Source organism: Seriola lalandi, unplaced genomic scaffold (genome assembly GCF_002814215.2).
Source record: "Seriola lalandi dorsalis isolate HSWRI2012SDOR001 ecotype SW California unplaced genomic scaffold, Sedor1 jcf7180002054353, whole genome shotgun sequence".
In the NCBI taxonomy this organism is placed as follows: domain Eukaryota; kingdom Metazoa; phylum Chordata; class Actinopteri; order Carangiformes; family Carangidae; genus Seriola; species Seriola lalandi.
In genome coordinates this window covers 311,154-338,754 of record NW_019524906.1, presented here as the reverse complement: position 1 = coordinate 338,754, position 27,601 = coordinate 311,154, and the positions used below count along the sequence as shown (strand labels likewise).

The following is a 27,601-nucleotide window of genomic DNA, read 5'->3' as shown; positions in this document are numbered from 1 at the left end:
GGTAAACAATACAAGGCTAAAATAATTTTTACAGGAGTTATCTACTTAATAGTGGGGACACGGATAATTTTTGAGGCATTGTAACAAAAAAAAAACACTAAGGTGGGGGTTGGGGGGGGGGGCGTTAGGTTACTTAACTATTCGAACGTTAATAACGTTTATAAACGTTATTCTGCCGTTACTGCGTATTTGATGCCAGCCAGCCGTTAAATAGCCTCTAAATAGCCCAGTTAGCAACTGGACTAGCTAACGTTCCTGAAAATCACAGTGAGGGGTCAAACATCATTCAGCCAGATGAATACAGCGTTATTTCCTGCTGTCATAACGTTACATTGGAAAAACATCGCCGTTTACAACAAAGACGAACCGACTCACCATAGTAAGAGGAGGGGATGTCCGTCTTTCTAGCCATGGCACTTAGTAGGATAGATGCAGCACCGCCGTCTTGGTTTTGGAGACCGCATAAGAGAGTCGAGGTGAACCGCAGTTGTTTTAATGCCTTTCAGCGGTCCCGTCGAGAGATAAACACAGGGAACCTAGAGAGGACTCGGGCTGTTGGTCTGAGGATGCTTCGGCCACGCAGCTGAGCGTCAGTCGTGTTTACAGCTCGACGTCATTAATTATTCCAAAACGGTCTTAAAGGGGACGCATGGATATTTGGGCTGCTGCTGCTCCTGTTTTTCTTTGTTAGGAAGTGATTTAAAGAACGCACCCACACCGTTTTTGTGCAATTTCTCAGCTGATGCGATCAGTTGTACAGTTTACATGCTTGAAAACAAACGGATTAGAAGACTGCCTATGTCTACAACAAAAGTAGTGATTTCCAAGTGGCTCCTCGGTTAAATAATGAAAAAACAGCCAACATTGCAGCTACTGATTTTTGGTGGCAGTGACGTCTCTGTCCACACTGAGGCGTCCGGTGGAGAAACACTGACCTCAGCTGGGTTTTCTGTGATATTGCAACGCTTTCTCTCTTTGTGCCTACCCTTTCAGATTCCACAGTGGCATAGTCAATGTCTGCTTTATCTTTTTATATGCTGCTGCTGCTGCTTCTGCTGCGGAGCCAACATGAAAAGGGAGGGTTACAAGTATTTCAAGGCATAAGGCTCAGGTGCATGTGAAGTCACCAGGAGCCATCAATGCTAAATGCACAGGCAATTTTTTTTCCCCCAAAAACAATTCAGTCAGGTTCAGTGTTACATTACATTTATGACTCAAGCCCATATCATCTGACCTACATCTGGGTAAACCACTTCATTTGAAGTCAACATAAAAAAGGTCTTGTACCAGTGTTTCCACTTATTTTGGCTGATTAGACCCCCTGCTCAGTTTGTTGGAGCTGTGCTCTAATCACATAAAGTCACCAAATTTCAAGAACCAATGATAGCGATAAAAGGTGTAATTTCTCCCACCCAAAGAGGTGCAACAAAACTAATAGCAGGTTCAGAGGATTGTCAAACAAGTGAAATGTCCTTGAGTGTATAGGGCCTTTAAGCACAGGTAAAGGAAATACTACATACATGGACTGCATGCAGGCTGTAGATCCATTAATATGCCATGTGTGTCCAGTCACAGTTAGATAGGCCTATACAGTCGTCTATTGTTGACTTAAATGTTTTACAGATAAAAGGAACCAAGAGCAGCTGTAGCCTATACTGTTGATAGTTGACTGTAGTGAAAATAATAGTAGCAATACCCATAGGATTTAATGCTATTATCAATAACAGCAGCAACAACAGCAGCACCAATTAATAACAATACTACTACTACTACTAATAAAAGTAATATAGTGTGGAGTAGTTTTATCAGATCTGGATCCTGCAGCTCCAGAGTCAGAGAGAGAGAGAGAGAGAGAGAGAGAGAGAAGTAGTATGCAGTTTATCCAACATTACCCAAAGAAGTACTGTGTCCCACGAAATAAAATACTCAAGAGGAGAACTAAACTATTCTTAAATACTGAAATTCATTGTGTAGTTTTCATCTTTGTGCTGGCACACAGAGGCATATTGATTTTGGAATTTGAGAGTATGCTGTAGTAAAAAATGACCAGGAAGTGGCAGAAGAGACTGGAAATCATGTCCAATAACTGAGAAATCCAAGAGCTGCAGGGTGAGTTTTTCATCCAATATTAACAACGCAAGATCAAGTGAGAAGCATGTTTTATCTGTGACAGCAGCAGCCAAAGGGATTCAGCATGGATGTTACCTGAATAGTAAGTGCATATCGTCAAACATTATCCCTTTTTAATGACAGAATATCTAAAAAGTTCATATTTCATGCATTTAATGTACTGGTGGGTTAAAAATTGGACAGGTAATTTGCATTAAACACCGACATGAAAAAAAGTGATGTCTCTCTTGATGTGCTCTGTAGATGAAAGTAGTGAGAGCTCAGGTTGCCAAAGGCCAGTTATTAAGAAGGGATTGACTTCACTGGGACATATCATATGTTGATGTGGCAGGATCACTGCCAGTAGCACAGAAGGAGAATCTGATTCACATTATTGCCAAGTAAAATACACCAAATGTAGAACGATTTATCTTGGTGACAGTCGTTTTCAACCTTTTATTGCCTAAAACTGCTTAAAACTGAGAACAGAGTGTTGGCAACCCATCTGCTTGTCATTCAGCGAAAATGATGGATGCCAACAGCTTGCTAATTACATAATTGAGAGGGTGCACAACAGATGCAGGCACATTTTGTGCTGGTTTGGTTTGCAGCCCTTTTTTCACTCTCTAAAACAAAAAGGTAATTTCTTCCTCCAGGCAGTTGTCCTGTTGCAGTTTGCATAGTGAATGAGATTTTTTTTTTTTTGATAGCAGATCCAGAAGGAGACGCAGTTCAGAAAATCACCCTTTTTCATTCAGTGGTTACAATTGCTGCAGTTGCAATCGACCCTGCTGCTAAAAATTGAAATCCCCCAAGTTCCACCATAAAATAAAAGGTGATTCACCAACACTGTACAGCAGTAGCATTGCTGCATAAATGTTCAACAGAGAGACAGAATGCAGTTAGGCGATTGGAGTCTCTCTCTCTTTTCTTTTTTTTTTTTTTTCAATCAATTGGATAAACACAGCAATTCTGAGAAATATATATTGCACACTGGGCGATAGGAAATTGCATCTGTGATTGGTGGGAATGCCAGACAATGAGTCAATGATCTGTCTGTAAGAGAGAACAATTTGGAAAGGGAATGAAGATGTTTTACCTCTGGGGCCTGAAAATGCAGGGCATATAAAGCTTGTAGCTGCCTTCAGATGCTGTCTTTTTTAACCTGTGGCAAAGCTTAAGTGCACAGTAATATCTAGACTGGAGAACAAAACAACTTTTCAATCACTAACAACAACCTGCATCTTTGTATTCTCCACGTGTATTAGAGCTTTACATTGGTATTACAGTTGCTGCAGGTTTTGTTTCCCATACTGTTCACAAGGCGTATTTTGCCTTTTTAATGGAAATTGGTTGCCCCAGAGAAAAGAAGATCAAAAAAGAGATCTCAAAAGTGTTTCATTTATTTCTCGTACACAACTTTGAGAGATGATCTGAGGGAAACCTAAATGAGACTATAGCTTATTCCTCCCGTGTCTGTTTTTTTCACCAGGAGAGAAAAGACTCTCAAGTTACTCTCCTTTTAAGTTTCAAATAAGATCTCATCAAGCTCTGAAATAATTCTCAGATTTTCTCAACTTTTGTGCCTCTTTTGGATCTCAAGTAGAGAAACCAGAGAGCTCTCTCTATGAACTCAATCTATTCTAATCCCAGTCTTTAGTTTCACAAATTCATACATCTCACACTAAGCTCAGACAGAGCAAAGCGCTCTCTGCAAGCACTCACTGAATTCTCCTTCAGACTTAATGTTTTAATCTCAACCCCTCATGTACAGTTGAAGTCAGAGGTTTATATAAACTCATTTTTTAAACCACCCCACAGATTTCATGTTATCTATAGTTTTGTCACGTCTGTAAGGGGGTCTGTTTTGTGCATGACACAAGTCATTTTTCCAACAATTGTTTGTTTGAGGAAGGAAAATTATGCAGACATATTGACGCAACATCTCAAAACATCAGCCAGGAAGTTAAAGCTTGGTCGCAAATGGTCCTTTCAAATGGACAATCACTCCAAGCATACTTCAAAAGTTGTCAAAATGGCTTGAGAACAACAAAGACAGGGTATTGGAGTGGCCATCACAAAGCCCTGACTTCAATCCAATAGAAACTTTGTGTGCAGAATTGAAAAAAAGACATATGCAAGCAAGGAGGCCTACAACCCTGACTCAGTTCACCAGTTCTATCAGGAGGAATGGGCCAAAATTCAGCAACTTATTGTGAGAAGCTTGTGGAAGGTTACCTGAGACGTTTGATTCAAGTTAAACAATTTAAAGGCTATGCCATAATAACAAAGTGTCTAAACTTCTGACACACTGGGAATGTATAAAATCTCTAATAAATCATTCTCTCTACTATTATTCTGAAATTTGACATTCTTAAAATAAAGTAGTGATCCTATCCTACCTTTCACCTACCATGAACTGGGGCTGGTTCTGGAGCCCTGGGAGCCAAAGGAGGAGGGAGTAGCAACAGAGGCCAGGTGACGGAGAATACGGGCGAAGCAATGGAGGATGAAGGTCTTGTGGTGCGGAGGACCTGATCCAGGGGCTTGAGAGGGAATAGGGATAATTAGAAGAATCAGAGTCCAAATGCAGACAGCGGGTGGTCAATGAATGAGGAGTGGAGGGTGGAGCAGACAGCAGCTTGGGGAGGAGGAGGGTGTGGGATCTGGCTCTGGAGTCCTGGGACACAGAGGGAAAAATAGGTGTAAGCATAAAGGTTTCATGTTGATGAGGTAATGGCATGCAGGTGTGGTACTCTCCAGAGCCAGGTAGGACAAAACCGCAACCACAGCACCTACAGACACACAGGGGGTGGAGACACAAGGGAACACAGGGAGAGCACAGAGAGAGAGAGAGAGGGAAATCCAGAGATGGAACTGGCTCAAGGTTGAACCGTGACACTGATTTTTGATTTAGATTTGTTTGTTGATTTAATCAAAATAATATGATAGAATTTGACCAGTGTGTATGCTTTCTTTCATCTGTAGAAATATAACCACTCAGCTGTAACTACACACCTGACTGACTGCAAGCAAAAGATTACTTTCAAAAGAAACCTGCTGACTGCTTCTCCTGCTTTGCTCATATTCATAAAGTGGAATGGAATTGAATTTTAATTTTTAAGTTTACATGATCATTTCAATAAAGTTCCCAATAGGCTTCTATAATGACTTTAATATTCATAATTTTAGGCTGTTATTTTTCTGCATCAGGTGCTTTGAGAATGGAACACTATATTATAATCACGGACTGTGCATTTAAAGGAGAATCCAACCCTTTTAAGAATTCACATTTCTTATTCCTGTGCCCCACAGCAGATTGGTTATGAACATGCAGCACTCTCCATTAAGTTAGAAACCAAAGGGAGAACCTTAAAATGTGCAATATCATCCCATCTAACAATGAATGGGGCTCTGATGCTGTTTGTGTAATTTTTTACACCAAAATACATGTTTCAAATCTTAAACTTTATATCCTATTCAAAATCTGGATGAGGCTTGGATGAAACAGCTACTATCTGTGTGTCAGTGTGAATGTGAGTATTCATGTTGTGTTAAATGAGTCATTTAATAAAGAGCAGTCATGTAATCCGTTTCTATCCTGCATCAAGGGAAGGGTTGGCATTGGCATGGGGAAAATAGCAGTAAATGAAATAAAGCCACCCTGGTTGGCAGAACTGGTAATGGGCCGACTCTGGCACATGGTGTACTTAAGGCCTTAATTGTGGGTTGTTGGAGTCTCCAGGCCTCCAGTCTGATCGCACTTCAGCCAGATCTCTCGGCCCAGACCCGGATGAGTCTTTTCTAGGATAACATAACAGCAGCATAAGAAAAGCAAACTGGGGAACAAACAAACGCAGAAAGTTACCATACCTGTGGCAGTATCGCAAGCCAGGTGAACAGGAAACGGGGCGTGCGGGGAGGAAACAGAGAGGCGCAGTCACCTGCTTTCACGGACCACCCACATACGAGGGCGGGAAAGACAGCCCGCCATGACGAGACCAGACCACAAAAGCCATCATGGCTGCAGTGAAATGAAAGCTGACTCAATGTACAGTCCGCGGTCAGAAAGTGAAATACGCGGTGGGTAAAATTCCCAGAATGTTATGCCTTATTTGCCTGAAGAAATCAACTGCCTGATACAAGAAGTGAGTCCCACAGGTTTTGACTTTACTTTCTCAGCAAAGTAGATTGACAAGGGGTTAATTTCTTGATGACAGTGCGACATCTACTGGCCTGAATGTAAAATAGGCAAATACAAACGTTTGTATATCACAAATTGAAAACATGATTGTATTTTATATTCTAAGCATATGTTTTGTATCCATCAAATGTGTCAATATCAGTCAAGTCAGTCAAAAATTAGGCTGAAATGAGCAGCTCAATTTTGTCTCTGTGGTAGAGCATGTACCACAGAGGCTTGTTCCTGCCCGTAGCAGCCGCGGTTCCAGTCCGACCCGGGGTCCGCACGTCTTCCCCTCTCCTTCTCAGTGTAGCCAAATAAAGACAAAATGCCCCAAAAATACCTTTAAAAGAATCAGTGGTTCACTGATGCTTTTTGGCGGACACATGACGTCTCAGAGTAGCTGGAAACAGAGACTACTTACCTTTGTTTCTTTAATAACTTATGAACCAGACGTTCAGCAGGTTTCTACAAGCAGCTGAATTTTCCAGAGGTGTCCTCCTCTCCATAAGAAATAGACCGGGGGATTAAAACCGGTAAATGAATAAAGCAGTTTTACTTTAAAAATCAAAGATTCACTGACATTCTTAGGTGGATACAGGACAGGACTCTCCAGCGGCTGGGAACTGATCTGCATAACATTTGCCTAGCTTTTTGTCTGATAACTTAAGACGTCCGATGCCTAAAATCTTTAATCAGCTTAAAATATATAGTTGAAAATGACCAAGGTGTATGTGTCTTAAAACTAGAGAAGTCAATTTTGAGCCTCGGGCAGGCAACCAAAGCGCCTACCCTTGTGTATATAGAGGATGTGATCAACGACCAAATGACATGATTAAAACATGGATGTATCGTAAGACCATCCATGGATTAAAATCACGTTTTTCTCTTGGTTTGAGAATTGCTGGAAACATTTGGGACATTTTAATGTGGAAAATTTACATATTATAAATAGCGTCCACTTTGGTATAAACCTTCAAATTTCCATTAGTCAAAATCAAATCTTATCTTTGATAATGTAGACCAAAACAAAAATTAACCAGATTTTCTATGTGGCATTTGACAGTATGGTATAACATAAAATATACAACTGTAACAGCACTATATCATAATCAGCCTTGTAAGTTGGGAGGGTAGTTGCAGTACCTTGACTTTTAGTGTTAGATTAGTTTCTTGAATGACACCCAGAGGCGTCAAATCTTAAAGTTAGGGATAATATAATGAGCAACAACAAACAGCTTTTGGCATAGCAAACAGGTGCAAACCGAGCTGATATTTCACACTTGTATTGTATTTGGCTCAGCACAGGGAGACAGCCGTCTGGCACCTCGCTGGATAGGAGGTTGGAGTTAATTAAAAAAGGTTTTGTTCCACAGACATTTGCCTTGCTCTTGTCAGTGTGTGCTCCCCAGAGCTGTGTTTTGAGATGCATTTGAGACCTCAGGGACACCTCTAATCAAAGCGCACGGACTGCCAGCCACCTAATCCCCTGAATTCATAATGACGAGGTGCATTATGAGGCACTACTCCTCAATGATACAGATAATTTGGTGATTAAGATTATTCTCCCAATTATATGGCCATATGGCGTCAAAGAAAACATTAAAGAGGCAGGAGAAAGGGAACAGAGTTCTTTACAAAGTGAGAATGTTATTGGAAATAATTAATACTCCTACAACCTGCATGTATTTTTTTGTATCATAATTTTACATTAACTTCTATCACCCCAACACAACAGAGCGTCATTAGATATTAAGTCATTATAATCAATTTTTCAGATATTCGACAATAATCGAACTCAAAATGCTGCAAGTTGGCTTTTATCGTAACATTTTATAGAAGAATTGAAAAGATAATGTTATTTCACTTTCAATAACTTCACACAGAAATCCATTTACAGGCCCATAGGATGAATTTTAACTCATATTGATCGCTGTCAAACCAACAAATGACTTGGCTCTATAATAAGCTCTGTTTCAGGGCTGTTGTCCTCAGAAGGTTGAATCAGTAAATAACTGCTCCTGACTCTTAAACCTCAGAACAATTATACTTAGAGCTGTAGGAATGTCTTTTATAGTTAGAGCCAACTGAAAGTTACATTTTTGGTCTATCTATGCATTAAAATTATGTTTTAGGTTAGGATGTGTCGGTTTTCCCACTCACATTATAATAGTTGATTTCTTTTCTCTGTGTTTGTTAGTGTTTCATGTAACTGTCCCAGTACATGTGTGTGTTATATGTGCATATGTGTACTTATAATCTCTTATATTCTTATATGATCATTATTTAGTCCACTCACATATCTTTCTTTTATGCTAATATTCCCATACATTCCTGATGTGTTACTGGTTTCCAACCTTTTTGGCTGCTGATCCTTCATAACCAAGCACCTAGTCTCCTTGTCACAGGTTGCACGTCTATGAGCTATGTGAATTTCAATGTTCCCCTCTTGAATTAGACTTGTCACCAAGTCAAAATTCATATGAGTTTGTCTTGTTTCACGTGGTGTGGTTTGATATATTGTATCATATATTACATTTTGTAGTAGTATGTTTTAATCTTGTGTCACATCATATTCTAAATGAATCACTATTAGTATTTGGCTTCAGATAGAGAGCTAATTAGTGTAACAAGGCCACTGTTTAGATGTGAATATATCTGGGACAAAAACATAAAAGGGAAGATGTGCTGTTCCCACTGTGGCTTTTATATAGGCTACCCTGATTTTCCTTACAGTATCTGGTCTGACTGCAATATTCTGTGTTGTTTTTGAGATAAATTACCGACCAGTTCCCACAAAGCCAACAGATATATTTCAGTTTGTAAAGTGAGACGTGCTGAGGAATAACTAGAACATGAAAGACACATTAGATAAAATGAACACAGTTACGCCAGCACAGAGGGTGTCTATAAAAAGACTCGTTCCTCATTTCCCATCGCCTCCTGACTAGATTACAGCTTCCAGCAAATCTGTCTCCCATGAGGAGCTTTAGCTGCTCAGGTTGCCGTGACAAATGAGAAAAATAGATTTCTGTCCTTAAATGGGATGTCCCAAAATCTACTTGAATGACAAAAAAAATGATGATGCACTATTCCAAGAACATTTGTCAGTATATTCGGTATTATCACTAACACCCTTTGAAGGACTGCAGTAATCTTATCATAACTTTAAGTGTCAACAGAAGTACCAAAGAGAAATGGTAAGGAAACAATATAAAAGTTTCTCAATATCTGAAGCACATTTCATTTTACTATTCAGAAAACATTAAGTGCAACGGTCATATCAGTTTATACTGTGCAGCACAAGACTTCAACCTATAAAAGGCCACCACTCACTCAAAACATTCAACGCTTTCATTCAAGAGGTGAAGAATTTTCCCACAGAACTGTAGTATACCTGACATCAGATCCCACACGTCCCTCTGTCTAACACAGGCACACTGTGTAGTCGTGAGGATGAGATGGGAGATGAGACCGTCCATCTCCACACAGAACAGAAGTCCGCAACTGAAGTGAACTAATCATTAGTTCAATATAAAAATGGCGACAGACGATTCCCTACACAACATCATGTGAGAGTTTGACGGAAGATCACCTTGACCATTTACCTTTATTTTATGAAGCACAGATTTTATTTATGAAGCAAACATGTTTGAAATGTTATGTGTTATCTGAATATACTGTGAGGATTTAAACTATGAGCATATCTGTCTTACCCATTGTGATCACCAAGACTGAATGTATCACTTACCCCATTGAAGATAATTGTCATACGATATCAAAAAATGTGACAAAAATTTGTTCATTCACACATTTTTTTTAAGAATATGGACTAGTTAATAGATTATTGTGCCAAGATAATCTGTAGAGGTAACCTATATATTTTAGTAATTATATGAATTGATTATGGTTAGATACACAGATTCATACAAATGTGTATTCATATCACTATAAACACAGATGGACCACAGGAGGACCATTGCTGCGTGCTGTACATTATAATAAAGATATGTGTGTACCATCCAAAGAAACCCCCCCAGGGAACCTTACAACCCTCCCTGTAAGCTGGGAAGTTGAGTTATTTAGGACCATGAGGAGTGCAGGGCTGAGTGAGGGCGTCTCTGTAGGGGAGAGCATGGGAAAAGAGTAGTGGAGCGTCGTTTTCTTTATCTGCACGGCGCTGATCCCAGTGATGCTGCCGCTCAAGTGTTGCATGCTGAAGAGTCCCGACGCTCTGTGTGTGTGTGTGTGTGTGTATGTGTGAGAGAGAGAGAGAGAGGGAAAGAGAAAGATTTGGCCCCACTAGGATGACGGCTCGATCTGCGAGTGGGAACGAGGGGAAATGAAGATGAAGATAAGAGTGGTAAATATGAATGAGACCTGCAGGAAATGTCACTGTAATGTTCCTTTGTGTTTATGCTGCTTAGAAGTGAGTTACAGACTGAGCACTGTCATTATGTGTAGCCTTATGTGCCCTAATTGCACTTTGTGGTGTTGTCTTTTCATCACTCACAGTAGCCTATGTATTTATATTATTTTTTATAAGATAACCCTAGAAGAGAGCCCCCAGCTAAAGTTAATTTCTGCAGAGGGGGGGGTTTTGATTTCAGCAGCCTAATGCTATTTTAAAACATGTTGTCCTGTTGACGGAGCATGTTGAGTGGCACAGCTGACATTTCATTTGCAGGCTTGCATGAGGAGAGCGCAGCTGTTATTATTGTGTCGCTTCTGCTTTCAAAGCTGACATTTAATTAGCAGTGGTTTCTCTCTGCCCTTATGTCCTTGCTGCTCATGGACATTGTTTTGGACATTAACTGGGAGAATTTTCTAAATTCTTTGACTAGATATTGTTTTTAACTTCATGTGTTTCATGTGTCTCTTCAGTGCCAAGGGGTTAGTGGCATCATCATCGTCACCATGGTTACCAGCGTGATGTTGGTGTACAACAGCAGCTCTGGTGACAGATCATCTTCCTCATCAGCACCATCATCATCTTCATCATCACCTTCCCACCGTTCAGATGCTCCTGTTTCATCCACAAAAAAGCCGGAGAGATCACAGAGACTCCCAGCATCAACACTTGAGGGGTACTCAGGTGTGATCGATCATAAGGTATGCGCCGTCTGTACACTGTGAGACTGTCACCTCATGCAGTATCGACCTGTTCTATCTTTGAAATCATTTAAACATTTTGCATTTTATTTCAGTGCACATGTCTAAACTAAGTCGCAAAAATAGCTGCCAATGAGGTGAAAAGGAGGTGAAGCGGAAGATTTGTATGATAGTTTATGATATTCAACAGGGGTTATGCCAGTTTGTCTTCTTTGTAAGACAAAAACGAAATGCTTTTCAACTTGCACAAAGCAAAAGCACCCACCCACTACCAGAAAAACCTCAGCTTGGTTGTGTGGTAGTGTTTGGTGTGAGGGGTCAGGTTCCTGTCAGTGCATTAGATGTCTGCTCAGAGAGGAGAGTGGAATTTGCGGGGGTGGGGGATGGTGGGGGGCATCGAATGAATCCATGAATGCTGGCTCCATGCTGGCAGGTGAGAAGTGGCTGGTGACTTCTAAAGTATTTTGGAGGAGGCACGTGGAGACCAACGGTGGAGATAGTAGTGACAAGGACAGCAGCACATGGGACTTGGTCGTACTAAATATATATGATATGATTTTGGAAACATTTCTCTTGCAAGGATCAGAATCGAATCTTGGACATATTTGTTATCAGTTTGGGCATATGTGTCCTACAGCTCCCAGCCATCAAAAAGAGCACTGATTGCACTTGGCACTCATGCACATGTGTAATAAAAACTGCACTTAATCAGTATTCTGCTGTCATCCAGGTGAAGCAGAGAGACTCGCATGTAAATGTGGAGTTCAGGTATGCATGTAAAATTTATTTCTGAAGCTTCAGGTGCTGTGCCGGTTTCAAGCAGAACTGAAAAATCTGTCTTCGTCTGACTTGTGTACTTGTTATGTCCTTAGCTGTCTTCAGAGTTTAATGTGATTCCCAGGTTTTTGAGTTTGAGCATGGAACCTTGTGGAACATTGTGTACATTTTTAGATTTCATTTTCTTCTTTTTAAAGCAGCACGCCGTTTTCAATATTAAAAATAAAGTTCTGTATGTGTAATTATTGAAAATGTTAAAAAAAAAAAAAAATAGCAATTTCTGTTGATTAGAGAAAGCTTAAGAATAAAATATGATTTTATTACAGCTTTATTGTTCCCTGTATGGCTGCTCTAATACAAAGTAATCCCAGTGGACTCAGAAGCTGAACTTGCTGTGGTAGTCCCATCTCTAAATTCTCTCTGTAGTTTATTCAGTTTCTTAATTCATAATTAATGTGTCCACTATGAAATATTTAGCGATAAGAGCATTCAAAACAGGATGAATCTCCACTCAGGACATCACTGCTGTAATCGCTTGGTCATATAAGCACCAGAATCATAGTTACTGTAACGCAGAGGCCCCATCGTTCGCACCCAGCGCAGTGTTACAGGCCGCTCGTTCAGATAGACGGATCTGTCAGGCAGCGTCGCGTCTCCCCTCAGTGAAAAAGATATGCAGCGAAGCACAGCAGAGTGGAAAGGACATTGCCTCGCTCAGGCAGCGCTGGGTAGGAGAGGATAAGGAGAAAAAAAAAAAAGCGTTGGTTACAGTACACCTTTCACTGCTTGATGATGAGTGACATTTGGTTTGCAGAGAGGTTTGATGTGGCTCAGGCTCGCTGGACACGTTAAGTTCAGAGATGTAGTTACCCCCATCAGATCCTTTCAAGCTCAATGAAAAAGAAACATTCATCTCCCAGCTTTTTCAGGAGCTCTTAAGAGAAGTGAGCGGCAGCTGCTGCAATTTGGAGTTTTCGGCGGTGCAGGCACTTTATTATTCACAGTCTCTCCTGGCTGTCCACCTCCTCCTGGTTGATGGCTGATTCATGATGGATTCACACTGCGACATTTTCATACTGTTTCATGTCACTCAACCCCTGCTGTAGGATCTGTGGAGTGGGGTGGATCAGTGTGTGCACCTCCTTTCAGGGTCATGTGAGGTCTGCTGCTGCTGTTGATGCTGCTGTTGGATGGAATCTTGGCTTCAACTACAGTGTGCACACACACTCACACTTACACACACACACACACATTCACGCAGACAAGCCCATGCAAATGCCCAGACACGTTAGAATTTTATGTTCTCATCAGAGCCAGGGATGCTTGAAAATTTGAAGTGAGCGCTATCTAATGTGCCTGCTGGATGCTGTTTATGGCGTATATTAACTTATGTGCATTTCTAGTTTGCATAGGCTGTAACTTCACTAAGGTGGATGGTGGTCTGTGGCTGCTTGGCTCATTTATATCCCACCCAAGAAGTCATAAAACACCCAGCACACATTAATCACTAAGACTATCTTGCTCCATGTGGCTGAGGGTCAAAAGCTCAACATTTGTCTTTTTCCTTCAGTCTTTTCGGTGCTTAATGGTGAAATGAAAACAGCAGTGTTGAAACCCACAACTCTATACGCTGTGAGATCAGACTTCACAGTGATGGTGCACATTTATGTAGGATATTTTGAGCGACTGGCTCGGAGTCTCTGTGTTTATTCTGTTTCTCTCTGTCTGCCTTCTGCAATGTCTGCAGGTTTTTGTGAGATGTCCTCTAGTGTGTTTTTCTTTTCTTTGACAAGCTACAGTAATTAGAGCTGCAGAGTTGAATAGACGCTTTCAAACACACACATCCACGTCCACACACACACACGCGCGCACATTCGAGTTTGAACACTGAAACCGACAGCCCGCTCCATTGTTCTCCCTCGCTCCTCTCCTTCCTCCTCTCCCTCTGCGATGTTTTGCCGATTCCTGTTAAAGAGATGTTGACCTTTGACGATCTGTCAGCAGAATCAATCTACATTGGCCTTTACACGCTCTAATCACAAAGCCAGTGTGAGAGCATGAATGTGGATTGTGTGCCTGTGCCAGTTTATGATGTACCTACTTATTATGGGCAATACCTTTCTGTGCTCTGACAGCCTGTGACGCAGTCAGCCTCAGAGAAATCGGTGTCATTAGAAAGTCAGTTATGCAGAACATTTTCCTACCTACGCCTACCATCCTTGTGCAGAGCTTACTTAATGGATGAATTCCCAGGATATGCAAATGTTTAATTCCACTCAAAGCACACCTGGCAGAAGAGATTATATTATCAGGTGTCATCCTCAGAGTGATGTTACATAGCCCAATTTGTAGTCATGTCTTAAATACACCTTAAGAAATACTATGCTCTCTTATTAATTCATAACATCTGTACCTCTCGATGGATTAGGTGAATGGCACGAGCCAGGTGTTATGAACATGATTTTTATTTCAGTCAACGCGGAATCCATCCCGACATTATTTCACATCCCCTCCATCAGCTCGCTGCTAACGAGGCTACGTCCTCTGAGGAGCATCCTTCTCTCGCTTTCTCTCTGTCTGAGGTCGACTGGATGAAGAAGAAGGGAAGGACAGACGCCCTGATTATCTCGCCTTTATTCCCTCAAATTGAGAGCAGAGCAAGTTTGGGACTTCGACTTGAATGTATGTCACCAGGAGGAGCTTAATGAGCTGTCAGCTTTTCGGAGGGTCTCGGTGTAATTAATTGGCCTCTGAGAAAAGGAAGCAGAGCTGATCGTTAAGCCCTCACATCGCAGAGCAGGTGCCACTTAATCCACCTCTGCTCTCAATTTAGCCATTACCCTAATTCCACGCACTTTAGGAGGAGTACAGTTACTGTAATGATAATGATCAGCATCTAAATCATTTATGCCTCTGTAAGCAAACACTGCCGAGTCTTTATGTTCAGCCACCACTGCTTATATCTGAGGATGTCTGACATTAAAGATTGAAAAGAAAAACATCCCGCACACTGCTCTGCTGAGCCTCGTGATTTACTGATCATCTTAACATTTTGGTCTCTCTAGTCCTTTGTCAGAAGTATTTCAAACAGTTCTCAGAACAATGATCTTAAATAGATAATGCACCACCCATCTTGTATGCCCAGATATAGGACAATTATTCTCCCGAGGTGGGGGGGGGTGGGGGGGGGGTGTACTCTGTCATGTTATATTCATGCTGTATTCCACATATATACAAGGAAAGAAAACAATCTTAAATATTGAAAAAAATGTATTATATAGGTAAGAAAACACACACACACACACTCACATATATGTATGTGTATATGTGTGTATATATATATATATATATATCCTATACACAAAACAAGTTATTAATCAAGCCTACTCACAAAATTACAAAATTACAGTCAGTTGAATGAAACATCGTCCGAGCAGCTTTCATAAATCATTCAACGTGTGTAATCATATGATAGAATCTTGAGTGTGCCATGCCATAGGATGTCATCATTCAGTCCATCGGGGGACAGTGTTTGTGTTTTTGTTAAAAGCGGCATTTTTTTTCTTTTTTCTTTTTTACTCGTGACTCCTCGCTGACCTCTAAATATGTCGACCCTGCAAGTCGTTTTCCTTTAGGTTTGTACTATATACCCTTCTTAAACTGATAGGGGGATAGGCAGAGGCTGGGGGATTTGAGGCACATTGGAAGCTCTGGTGCAATATTAGAGGCTGACTGATGGGGTTTGCTCTGAAAGCAATTATGATCCCGGGTTCCCCAGGGAAGTGTATAAACAGGATCATACTGATGAGTTTGGAGCCTGTGTGTGGGCGGTAATTGACTGGGACTGGAACCAGAGCCATATTCCTAACTGCTTATTCTTCTTCTGCTGCCCCTCTTAATGCGATGGCTCTGTGTAGTCCAATCTGCATCATTGAACCGCCACCTAAGGTTGAACCGGTTCCCTTTTTTAAATAGTCTTAATCCAGGAAAGTGTATTGCTTACGAGGTTTTGCACTATTGATCAACGACGACCCTCTGGCCGCATGATAAGGTGCAGACTGAGAATGTGTGTGTGGGAGTCAGCAAGCGTTCAAGTGCTGGTCGGTTCGAAATCAAAGGACCACTGAGGCAATTGGAGGATGATTATGAGCTACCTGTAATATGCATTTGATTACTCACTCATTCATTTATTCATTCATGCAACAGTCTGTGGGTTGCATCTTCAGCTGCCAGCCATCTGAAATATTCTCCATCTGATTCTGAAAGCCCCTCCAACTGTGATACAGGGCTTATAAGTGGCTATTTCCCAGCATCATCAGGCTGCCAGAAACAGGGAGCTTCAGAATCACCGTCAAGGACACGTTTATTGTTTCACAGGCACTTTAAACCACAACACTGACCATGTAATCTTCAATTGCCTTTCACTAGTTTAATGCATTCCCTGATTATTAAAATGATTAAAACTTGCTTGGGAGTAATTTTTTGGACATTGCAGAGGGGAAAATGCACTCTAGCTGTTGAATGTGGAAGAAGAAAAAGGTACAAGGACTGGGATTTTTCTTCCTCCCGGCGAAGGCAGGGAGGGTGTATTTGTGCAGTGAAGCGTGTAATTCACTCCAGCCTACCCATTATTGAGGGAGGGGGTCTCTGCACAGTGTGCAAACACACTCTTACAGGAAATGGCAGTGTGTTATGGCATGAAAATACCTGTTCCTCAATGCATAGAGACTGTGATTGTGTGTGTGTGTGTGTGTGTGTGTGTGTGTGTGTGTGTGTGTGTGTGTGTGTGTGTGTATGTGTGTTCTGTGAACAGACGGGATTACACCTGGTTTTGGATCTAGGCACTTTTCAGACAGTTGCAGACTCTTGCCAAAGAAACGTGATTGCACATAGCATATTTACATATCTGGGGCCACATCGAAAACTACACAAAGATTTAAGAACACACACACACACACACACACACACACACACACAGCTTTACACAGCTATCCTTGCTAGGACATTGCATTGACTCCCATTCATTGTGCACAGCCTAACCCAAACCTTAACCTTAACATAACCCCAGTTCACACCTTAGCTCACCTCACCCACGACCTCATAAGCGACCAAGCTTTGGTCCCCATGAAGACTACTGGGCCCAACATTTTTGTGAGGGCCCATCTTTTGGACCCGACAATCATTGTAAAACAAGGCAACACACACACACACACACACACACACACACACACACACACACACACACACACACACACACACACACACCTGGCAATCATTCAGTGTGAGGTCACAGAGATAGTGGGAGAGTATTATAAATATAGCAGTGGAAGCAGCACAGCCTGTGGCGCTCGTAATATCACCTATATGTATGCACACACTCACGCACACACACAAACACACACATTTTCCCACCTCACAACCTGATGGAGTGTGAAGCTCAGAGCACAGTTCAGAATGCCAATGTAGCTCTCTATTAAGGTTGGGAATAATTCATGTGAAGAGTGTCTGGGTTTTTGCAGTTTGATCATTCAATCCGAGCTTTTTCAACTTTGAAAACGTGGTCGGACACAACTACATGAATACCTGGTCAAACCAATATAACAGCTCTGCAGTGTACAGGATGCTACCTTACATACCGCACTTCAACTATCTTCCCAGTGATCTGGATATCTTATATACGAGCACATTCTGACAACTTTGACTCTGACTCTGACTCCTTGTTTTCTGAAAGTGCACATTGTGCACAGACTGTGTTCGACTGAATAAATATACAGGCTTATGTGTATTCATGCTGTTCCTACAAAAGGAAAATACTGCACAGAATTGCCTCTGCTCTTCTGTCAACGATGATAATCTGCAATGCGTCTGAATAATAGGATACCTGACAGAACAGACCAGAACGAGAGGAGCTACTCGATTCTGTGCCAGTTACACTTTATTCAGGTCCTGTTTGGACGCAGATGACAGAATAATCATGGTATTAAAGGGCAGGTTATCAACTTTAATTAGGACTGTTTTCAGCTGAAGTAATTATAGTGTGTCTGCTTGACAAAAACCTATGTTAACCTATGAATATAAATCTAAAAATTAAATTCCAAACTTTTGGCTGCCTTATGAGAGATGCTTTACCTCAAGCTTGTGGAAAGTGACCTTGACATGGCTGCCGTGTCTACATGTGCAAACTCTTTCAGGGTCATTGGTTTATCCTCTTGGCAGCTCGGGATCTCTGCAAGCCTTGACCTTGATTGTTACAGGTTGCAGATTCATTTGATCCGTGAGCATGGCTCTAGACAGATTATTATAGAGAAATTATATTATTAATAATAATAATAATAATAATGATAACATTTATTATCCATGAATGTGGACTTTTTCCTTCGGGCTTCACAGGCTGTTTTAAAACACATCATTCCAACACAGATTACAATAATACATTGACATACACACAGACAAAAATAATGGACATGATTCCAGTGTGAATGATGTTATTGTATTTGGTATAAAAGACTTCCTGTAAATATGCTTGGTTGGTATTGTGGCTCTATAGTGTCTTCCGATGGCAGTTTTGTGAATTCTTTACGAAAGGATGAACAAGATCAGACATTATTTGTCTTTGAGCTTTCTGTTTCACCTGCATTCTGTATAAACAGTACATTCCAGTTTTTCTTCTTCATCCCAATAATTTTACTGGCGCTGTTTATAATCCCGATGGTCAGTTGATCCATCACTTCGGCTCAGATTGAAATACATCAACAACTGTTGGATGTACTGCTCAGATATTCATGGTCCCCAGAGGATAAACCCTGCTGACTTTCCCTGGCATTTTCTCTAGCACTGCCATGAAGTTGACCTCTGTGAATATTATAAATTATATCGATTCCCATGAAACACTCCACCTGTGCAGATGTACTCACCACAAATGCCAGTTCTTTCTGTTATTTCCATCCAGACTCTCTCCTTTTTACTCTTGTCTCCATATGTGCATGAAGCAGATTCTTAAGCCCCACAAAATAATAAGTTTTTCTCACATGCTGGAACATTTTCAACTCGCACAGATGCATCAATTTGCACCACTCCATGCTAATTTGCATCTACTTATGTCTTTCCCTTGACTGTAAATGCAATCTCACTGCTGACCCTCTGTCTGAACACATGGTTAGTCTTGTTTAGACACCCTCAGCTTTTTATAGCCTTTCAAATGTCAAACTGTCACCTTTAAAAGGGTTTTAATGAAACTCTAAAAACTTGGTAAGAACATACTTTGGTACTGTTTCACAGCCTGTCATCAATAGTCTCTGAATTGACACTTCTGTGATGTCTGACCTTTGACCTTTCACCTCCACAGTCTCTGAAGATGCACTGCGGGACTTGCGCCCTGGTGACCAGCTCCGGTCAGCTGACTGGGAGCAAAAGGGGTCAAGAAATCGATCGCTCTGAGTGCGTCATCCGTATGAATGATGCTCCCAGCGTGCGCCATCAGCAGGATGTTGGCCAGCGCACCAGCCTGCGTGTCATTGCTCACTCCAGCCTGCAGAGGGTGCTGCAGAGCCGACAGGAGCTGCTCAATGCCAGCCAGGACACGGTGTTCATCTTCTGGGGACCAAGCAGCTGCATGAGACGGGATGGAAAAGGCCACGTTTACAACAACCTCAGGCTGTTAAACCAGCTGCTGCCCAAACTGAAAGTCTACATTATTTCTCGGATCAAGATGCTCAATTTTGATGAACTGTTTAAAAAGGAAACAGGCATTGATAGGTAAATGCTCACAGGATTGGTCTTGTCTTTGCGAGGTTTATATTGAAGGAACCAAACAGCACATCTGTGCAGGTGAAAAGAAACACAAAAAAGGGGCCAACACGCACGTACATAAAAAAATTGTCATCAATTTTAGCCACTTGAAATTTGCAGTTAGTGGCGAGCACACCACACACCACACTACTTTTTGAAAGGCTTAACAAACTCATCTGTTATCTCTGAAAGCTTTTGTGGGATTTGATATCACCAGCTCACTGTTATCCCACTAATATCAGGTTTAGGCAGAGCGCTGCAAAGTATTTTCTCATGTAGTGCGACCGGGACCACATTTACAGATCATATTTTGATTTCATTTGGATCCTTTCAGAAGCACGTTGCCATGTTTCCACAGTCATTACACGCACAGAACAACACGGTGTGTAAGCTTTAATCAGTGTGGTGGAGGGTGAAGTGAGTGCACTTTTTTCTTTAAGTGGTATTGATGGGGAGTGGTTGGCCACTCTGCACGGCAGCGTCATGATCTTTAGGCAACAAAGTGCCACAGCTGCCAAGCCATGCTCGCTTTAGTTTTATGTCTCACTATTTTTCTGACAGGCTGGTGACGAATATGTATGTTTTAAAATGAAATTATTTTCCAAGTAAAATACTTGTTTAGGGAGGATTTTTGTGGCCTCAATGCAAAGACCAAAACACAACGTACACAATGCAAGGACAACAGGTCATCCTCATGCATTAACAATACATTATAAATGTTATATATATATACCACTCCTGTGGGAAACAGGAAGCTGAGGTAGATGTAGAACTTATTTTGGAACAAACAGAATAAATTGTACAGATTTGGGCACATGTAATTCAGGCAAATGTATTTCTTTTATTCATTTAGGAAATGATGTCTCTTTTCATGTGTGGTTCAGGTATCTGCACCGTAGAAAAATGGTTGACTAAATACAAGCTTACAAAATGAGAACCAAACAGACATTTCATTCATGTGAATTCAGCTATTCATATAAACTCATTTGCATGTGAACAGTAGAGCCATGGGATGATAAGTGGATGTTGCTTTTGAACGAAAAATCCAATCACTTCAGCTTTCATTTAAGCATAGTCAGTGTTTGAATAATACAGACTAGACTTGTTGTTTGGTACAAGACATAGGAAGTAAAGAAGTCTCGCACTAACTCTTTTTGCCTTCATCTGTACTGAAGATGACTCATCAGGTAAAATCTAAAAATAAGGCTTTGCATCTTTAACACTGTCTCATCTGATCAGTCAGTTTCTTAGAAGGTGCCATGCACTCCCAGTATATTTGAACTATACCAGTGTGGTTTTACCAGACACGGTGATCCTCTCTTGTCTTCCAGGAAGAGTTCCAACTCCTGGCTGAGTACCGGCTGGTTCACCATGTCCATAGCCCTGGAGCTGTGTGACAGGATCAACGTATATGGCATGGTGCCACCTGATTTCTGCAGGTAGAAGCAGATTATTTTTCAATCCAAGGTTTTAAGTTACTCTGGAGGAATCCTTCATTAAAGGTGACAGTACACCTCATCAGAACTGCCAGGTGGATGTGTTGAAATAGGTTCAGAAACTCTGGGAAAATCTCTGGCACTTCATCTGACCCCTTAGTAAGAAGATACAAATATGAAAAAGAAATTTTAATGTTACTACATGCTACTAGTAAACTCTGATACAACAAATGAAACTTTCTTATCCCCATAAGGAAATGTGTCTGGCAATCAGGGAAAACATGGAAGAACATTAGATATACTAAAAATACATAAAACATATGTGTACATAAAACATTTAATAAAACCTCAGTGAGAATTTTATATGAAAGAGTGCATGAGTTGTGACGTGTGGTGATGTTTTTTAAAAGCGTTGCGGCCAATGAAAGCTTCTTTTTATTACTATTTTTGTTAATCAATTGCGTTTGACATTGAAATGCAGAAAACACAAAATCTTTGAGAAGGAAATAAGGCAACATCCCTTTTTACAAACAGTTTCCTAGCAACAGTGTTTATATGACTTAAACCACCTGAATGCCAAGATTAAGACATGACCTCTTGAATTTCAATGAAATGAAAGATTATGATCTCGCCTTGTTCATTGTACTTATATGGAAACACTGCGGCACCAAAAAAACCAAATAATAATGATAAATACCAATAAACAAATAATTAGGAAAACATTTTTAAAGACATCAACAACACACACCGCAGTCACCCACTGCAACATCCTGTTTCATCTGTTAAATTATACATCCAAGACGCCATCGAAATGCCTTCCCCCTCAGGGCTTAAATTTTCAGTTTGTCACTTCCTGTTTGAGCAGTTTCACTCTGTGATTTACTGCGTGCTGACAACAGGGCTGTGCCTTGACATTAAAATCTTGTCTAGTGCATCTTTAATGATGTCTTCAACTTGTAATGACAATGCAACATCTACTCCCTGCAGTGACAAATTCAAGAGTCCTTTATTGCCAGGCAGACAGGCTGGTGAATGACTGTGATTTTAGCACCAGTGAAAGCATTCATTTTGACATTTTATAACAGAAATAACACATTTCACTGAACAGGCCGAAAATGCAAAATACAGCTCTTGAATGTGTCTATGCTACATTCAGATTCACTGGATATAGGAGAATGATTTGTTCTCACATGAATCTAGATGGGCACAAAGGACTGTTTGACACATTGGGATGTACACAGAGAAATGCAGGCCAGACTGAAGTGACTCCCATGTGACTGAGTCTTCCACTGAGCTTGGTGCGACTGAGAGTATCAGAGGAACAAGATGGTGCATAATGAACACGTCTGTGAGCCCAGATTCTTCTGATCTTTCTGTTTTCCTTTGTTCCTGTCTCCATCTCTTCTCCCACTGTGGCTCACTTCCTCTCCTCCCCTCCACTCCTCCCCCCTCATCTCACAACTACATCCGTGCTATTTCCACATCCCTCCCTCAAACTTTGACTTTCATGCCTCTTCATGCTTTACTCCTCTCTCTTCTCTTCTCTTCTCGCCTCTCCTCTGCTCTGCGTGAAGGTCCTCCTCCCACCCCTCCGTGCCGTATCATTACTACGAGCCCTCGGGGCCCGACGAGTGCTCCATGTATCTCTCCCACGAGAGGAGTCGACGAGGGAGCCACCACCGCTTCATCACGGAGAAGACAGTGTTTGCAAACTGGGCTCGAACCCTCAACATCCACTTTTACCAGCCAGACTGGGAGCCCGCTGCCGCCATCGGCGCTATGAACAGCTCGTACACTCCAGCTCCAGCTGGATCCTGACACTCACTCCAGATATGATCCGCAGAAGTGTGGGATATGTGTGTGGACAGTTTCCAGCGTGCAGATTCCCTTTCTGGCCAATCTGAATGCATGAGACGGCAATAGGACAGAGCAAGCTGCTGTTGTGGCTGTTAGCCGACTGCCTAAGCAGCTTGGCAGAATGGGATCATTGCATAATAGCAACACAAAGGTTCAACAATGTTTTGGAAGTGTAACTATAATAGGATGAATTTCACACTGGAATCAAAGCCATGGAGGATGGCTCAAGTGTGTTTTTTCACTCTGTGTAGAGCTGCTTTAATAACACTCGAGCTGTCAAAGAGGGGACAGACGATGAGACAGTGCACCACTGCAATAACTGGAGTATGACAGATTCATTTTCATAAATTAAAGCTCAACACAGACTCATTGACGATGATGAGGTCATGTCCTCAGTATTGTTGGTGGGACTGAGGGGTTTTAATGACCTCAGAAGGAACTCATATTCTACAGTTGCACACAAATAATACACTGTGTTTTCAAAGCTAACTGTGATATCATTATCATTATTATTATTATTATTATCAACCCTTAATTTATACATTCATCCCTTTTCAACAAGACAATATGAATAACAAGACGACAACAGCACAGCATACAGTCAATAATACACATCAGCAACAGACTGTCATGTTGCAGAAAGCCAGTTATAGACAGGTGCAGGGACATATTGTAAGGAATTCAAGGACTAAAGGGAAAAAACTAATATAACTAAAACAATACAAAAAAGGGAGTGGGAGAAGGAGTATTGTTTACTGTACAGAATATGTTGGCAGCTCTTAGAGTTGAAGATGTTTCTCTACATAATCAGTGTCAGTGAAGCCAAACCAGATTTTATCATGTATTTTCTAAGTGATCTTGTTCAAGTGAATCTCAGTTTCGCAGCTGTATATGATGATGGAGGACAGGCAGCTCCAAGCTAACAATGAAGCACGAAAGTGTAACATTCAAATGATGTTCTGATGTTCAAGTGTTGCCATAAATGGATTTTGGGTCTATTGATTTGTTTTAAGACTGTAAGTAATGATTATTTTCATTAGTAATTAAACCAATAATCCAAAACCCAAGGTTTTCAGTGCAATGATAGAAAACAGAGAAAAACAACAGATTGTATGTTCAGTGTAATTCAGTGTTTTTTCTTGATAAATGACTGCAACAATTATATCAGTTCTCAAAATTGTTGGTGATTCATTTCCTATTGATCAACTAATCCTTTAATCAATAAATTTTTTTCAGCTCTTGTTTTGTTATATGGTATGAGAAAACTTAATGAATATTTAGGTCCAGAAATGATTTAAAGGAATGCAGGAACCAGAACATATGAGCCATTGTTGCTGATGACTTGTGACATTAAAGGGCACCTGGAATTTTTTCTCTAGTAAAATAGAGACACAATATTTACATTTTTATAAAAAGTAGTAATTAATACTAAAAAAATTTAAAACAAAAGCACCAGATGTACATTCCTAAAGAAGGCTTTAAACAGCTTTTAGACCATCATCTGGGGAAATAAAACAATATAAAAAAAGAATCAAAATACATCAGGTGAAAATTTGGTTGGTCAAAAATAAAAATAATCTAAAAGAATTGGGTAATTTCAACTCCTGGCATCAGTATTTCTAAAATCCTATCAACAGCCCTACCTGGAAGTAATGTGCATCTTGGCTGAATTTTTCTATTCAGTAAAATATCCATAGTTCCAGTGATCACTGAAACCAGGGCAAAAATATATTTGGCAACTTTAAAAATTAAAACAGTTTTTAAAATTTTAATCTTTGAACCACCACTAGAAAACGCTATAGCTCAGAACAGATGGCCCTTCAGAAAGGCCCTTCCAGCCATGTGTCTGACACTTGCGGCCCTGATTTGTCCTGTAATTAAAGCCAAATGTCAGAACAAGCCCTCAAAGGCATTTCTCCTGACTACAGAGTAAGTCTGCCTCTGTAATACTGATAGAAATGATTACATCCGAGTGTCCCAAGCAGCCTCTTCAATCCTGACCCACAGGCTTCTGTCTCAGCCTCTTCAGCATACAGAGGGGTGCTGGTTGTTAGCAAGGGATTATACTGTGCTATCCAACCGTATCTCCAGAGCAAGGGGAGCAGCATGGCTACCACAGAATCCAAGATGTGCTAAAAAAAAAAAAAAAAAAAGGCTTTGACTGCTGCCTGTTTCTGTGTTAATTCAGGTTTTACCACTGGAGCCGGCACTCAGGTGGAATCTTAATGTTGTTGAAGCTCTCAGGTGCTCTGAGAGAAGCCCATGCAGAGCTGTGGCGTCATGCTAAGTGCACTGGCTGCTCCTCAGATCCGTGCTGTGTGCTCTGCACACCAAGTAGTGGCCCTTCAGGTAGAAAGGTTGGATTTTAAAGGCTTTAAAGGCTTCAAAGGACAAGCAGGCTGCAAATGAGCCTGTTGTCGCTGTCTGAAACGCATGCTTGAGGCAACATCATTATTTTCGTTGACCTTGGAAACCGTCAAGAGGCAATAAGGATACTGAAGTGCTTGGAGAAGGGTGATACAGGCATCGTTGTTTGAATTGAGATCTATATATTTAGACACATCATGACTCCTGTATTTATTGGAACGTGTGTCCCAAAATGTTTTACTTGAGCCCCTTGATACAAAACTGCAAAACTGAAGAAAATACTCCTACAAGGTTTTAGAGTGTAATGATTGATAAAACTCATACTTGAATTCAATATCAAATAGTGGTGTCATGGTTCAATATGTTTCTGTAGGAAAATAAGTAGAGTGCGCCTGACACTTCCATTTTCAAATGATTCTAACATTTACCATTAGTCAGCAACATCTAAATAAATTGGAGACCTGTGAATTTGTTTGACTTTCACCAGATTCCTTTTTTATTGATTTCTAAGAAGTGTATTATAGATGAAAAAACTCAATCAGTATTTATGATACAACAAGATGTTACAATGTGACAATTGTTTTCTAGTGTGGTTAATTGTTTAGTACAACATGGTTGAGTTAGTCTGTCCTGAGCAGTACTATACAATAAGACGTGATTTACTGTTTTATGCTATTAATGTTACTCTCATTAACTGGAAAAACTTTGGTTTGCATCAAGTGATATTTTAATGAGGGCTTACAGCAGTTTTAGGTATGAATACTTCCAACATAATCGGAAAACAGTGTGAGATGTAATAAATCTTTGCATCTTTCTTCAAGAACAAACCTCGACATAATCTGCAAATTCCTAAATTTCCATTGCTGATGCTCCAGCTTAACTTGGCTGTGACATCAGTTTGGACAGAGCAGCAGCACAAACTCACAGTTTAGTCTCCTCTGCAGTAATTTTGCAGTGTGACACATATCACACATACCTGCTGCTGATAAGCCCAGTGATTGAAACTGCCTGACTCACAGATCTGCCATGTTCATCCCAGCTGAGCTTTATCAGCAAGCCTGCAAAATACCCTCATCCTACAGCGGCAAATTGTTCCAGAGATAAGAATTCATGTATGAGTTCTCTCGGGTTCACTCATCAAGTCTCATCATCGCCAACTTTTACAAATTCAAGTCTTTTTCATAGCCAGCATCCATTATAATAAGTGGTTAAACTGAACCTTTTTATTTATTTATTTATTTAAATTCAAGTGTGTGTGTGTGTGTGTGTGTGTGTGTGTGTGTGTTGTGAGTCTTCAGTGACACCTGGTGGCCTCACCTGGACTCAGCAAGTTCTAGTCAGAATCTACAACCTAAACCCACTGAGAAACTTGTCTTTGTTACTGTAAAAAAAAAAAAAATTGTTGTGTATATGATACAGATGTAATTATGTAATATGTAACACAAGGTAGAGGTGTAGCAGTTTGATTGTGTGTTATAGTATAATGCGTAAAAGTGAAATCACATAAAAGTGTGGATGTTGGTGAGAAAAGAGCAAAATAAAACAGTGTTTGGTTCAGACGCAGACTGGCTGGTGTGTGGTCGTCTCTTTGGCCTTGAGGGCTTAATAGTTCTGCTGCTTTCTTTCATCTTTATTCAGAAGGTGGATTCTGTTTTTTAATCAACCACATGGTGTTTTCAAAAATCTCTACCCACTTAATTACAGTGACAATAGAAAATCCTCTATTGCTTGCTACAGCTTAATTAAATAGAAATGTAATTATCTTTAATTAAACACCACTGTTGGACATAACTGTCTAGCTGTAGCGATTTTTTATTTTATTTTTTTTTCCCAGGTTGACATTTTACTTTCTATTAAGTTTCTTACACTTTGAATATATTTGATATTTAAGGAAAAAAAAAGGTTAAATAAGCAATTATTCTGAAGTTTAAATGCTCTTGCTAATTACGCAGCCTAAGCCTGAAAAAACAAA

At 40.6% G+C, this 27,601-nt stretch overlaps 2 protein-coding genes across 3 annotated transcripts in view; one reads left to right on the top strand and one right to left on the bottom strand.

Annotated features, from left to right (window-relative positions):
* slc44a5b (solute carrier family 44 member 5b) overlaps nucleotides 1-608 on the bottom strand; it is a 33,555-nt gene extending 32,947 nt beyond the window's left edge. Inside the window, exon 1 of one of the 2 annotated variants that reach the window (XM_023408069.2) lies at nucleotides 376-608. In XM_023408069.2, coding sequence (XP_023263837.1) covers nucleotides 376-412 — 37 coding nt within the window. In that variant the 5' untranslated portion in view covers nucleotides 413-608. The remainder of the gene's footprint in view (nucleotides 1-375) is intronic. The other variant, XM_023408071.2, reaches the window with a different exon arrangement.
* Nucleotides 609-10,411: 9,803 nt separating this feature from the next.
* st6galnac5b (ST6 (alpha-N-acetyl-neuraminyl-2,3-beta-galactosyl-1,3)-N-acetylgalactosaminide alpha-2,6-sialyltransferase 5b) lies at nucleotides 10,412-27,192 on the top strand. Its single transcript, XM_023408058.2, has 5 exons — nucleotides 10,412-10,655; nucleotides 11,177-11,404; nucleotides 19,527-19,936; nucleotides 21,301-21,408; nucleotides 22,980-27,192. Exons 1-5 carry the CDS (start codon nucleotides 10,635-10,637, stop codon nucleotides 23,221-23,223), a joined length of 1,011 nt encoding a protein of 336 aa, XP_023263826.1. The 5' UTR covers nucleotides 10,412-10,634; the 3' UTR covers nucleotides 23,224-27,192.
* The last annotated feature ends 409 nt before the right edge of the window (nucleotides 27,193-27,601 follow it).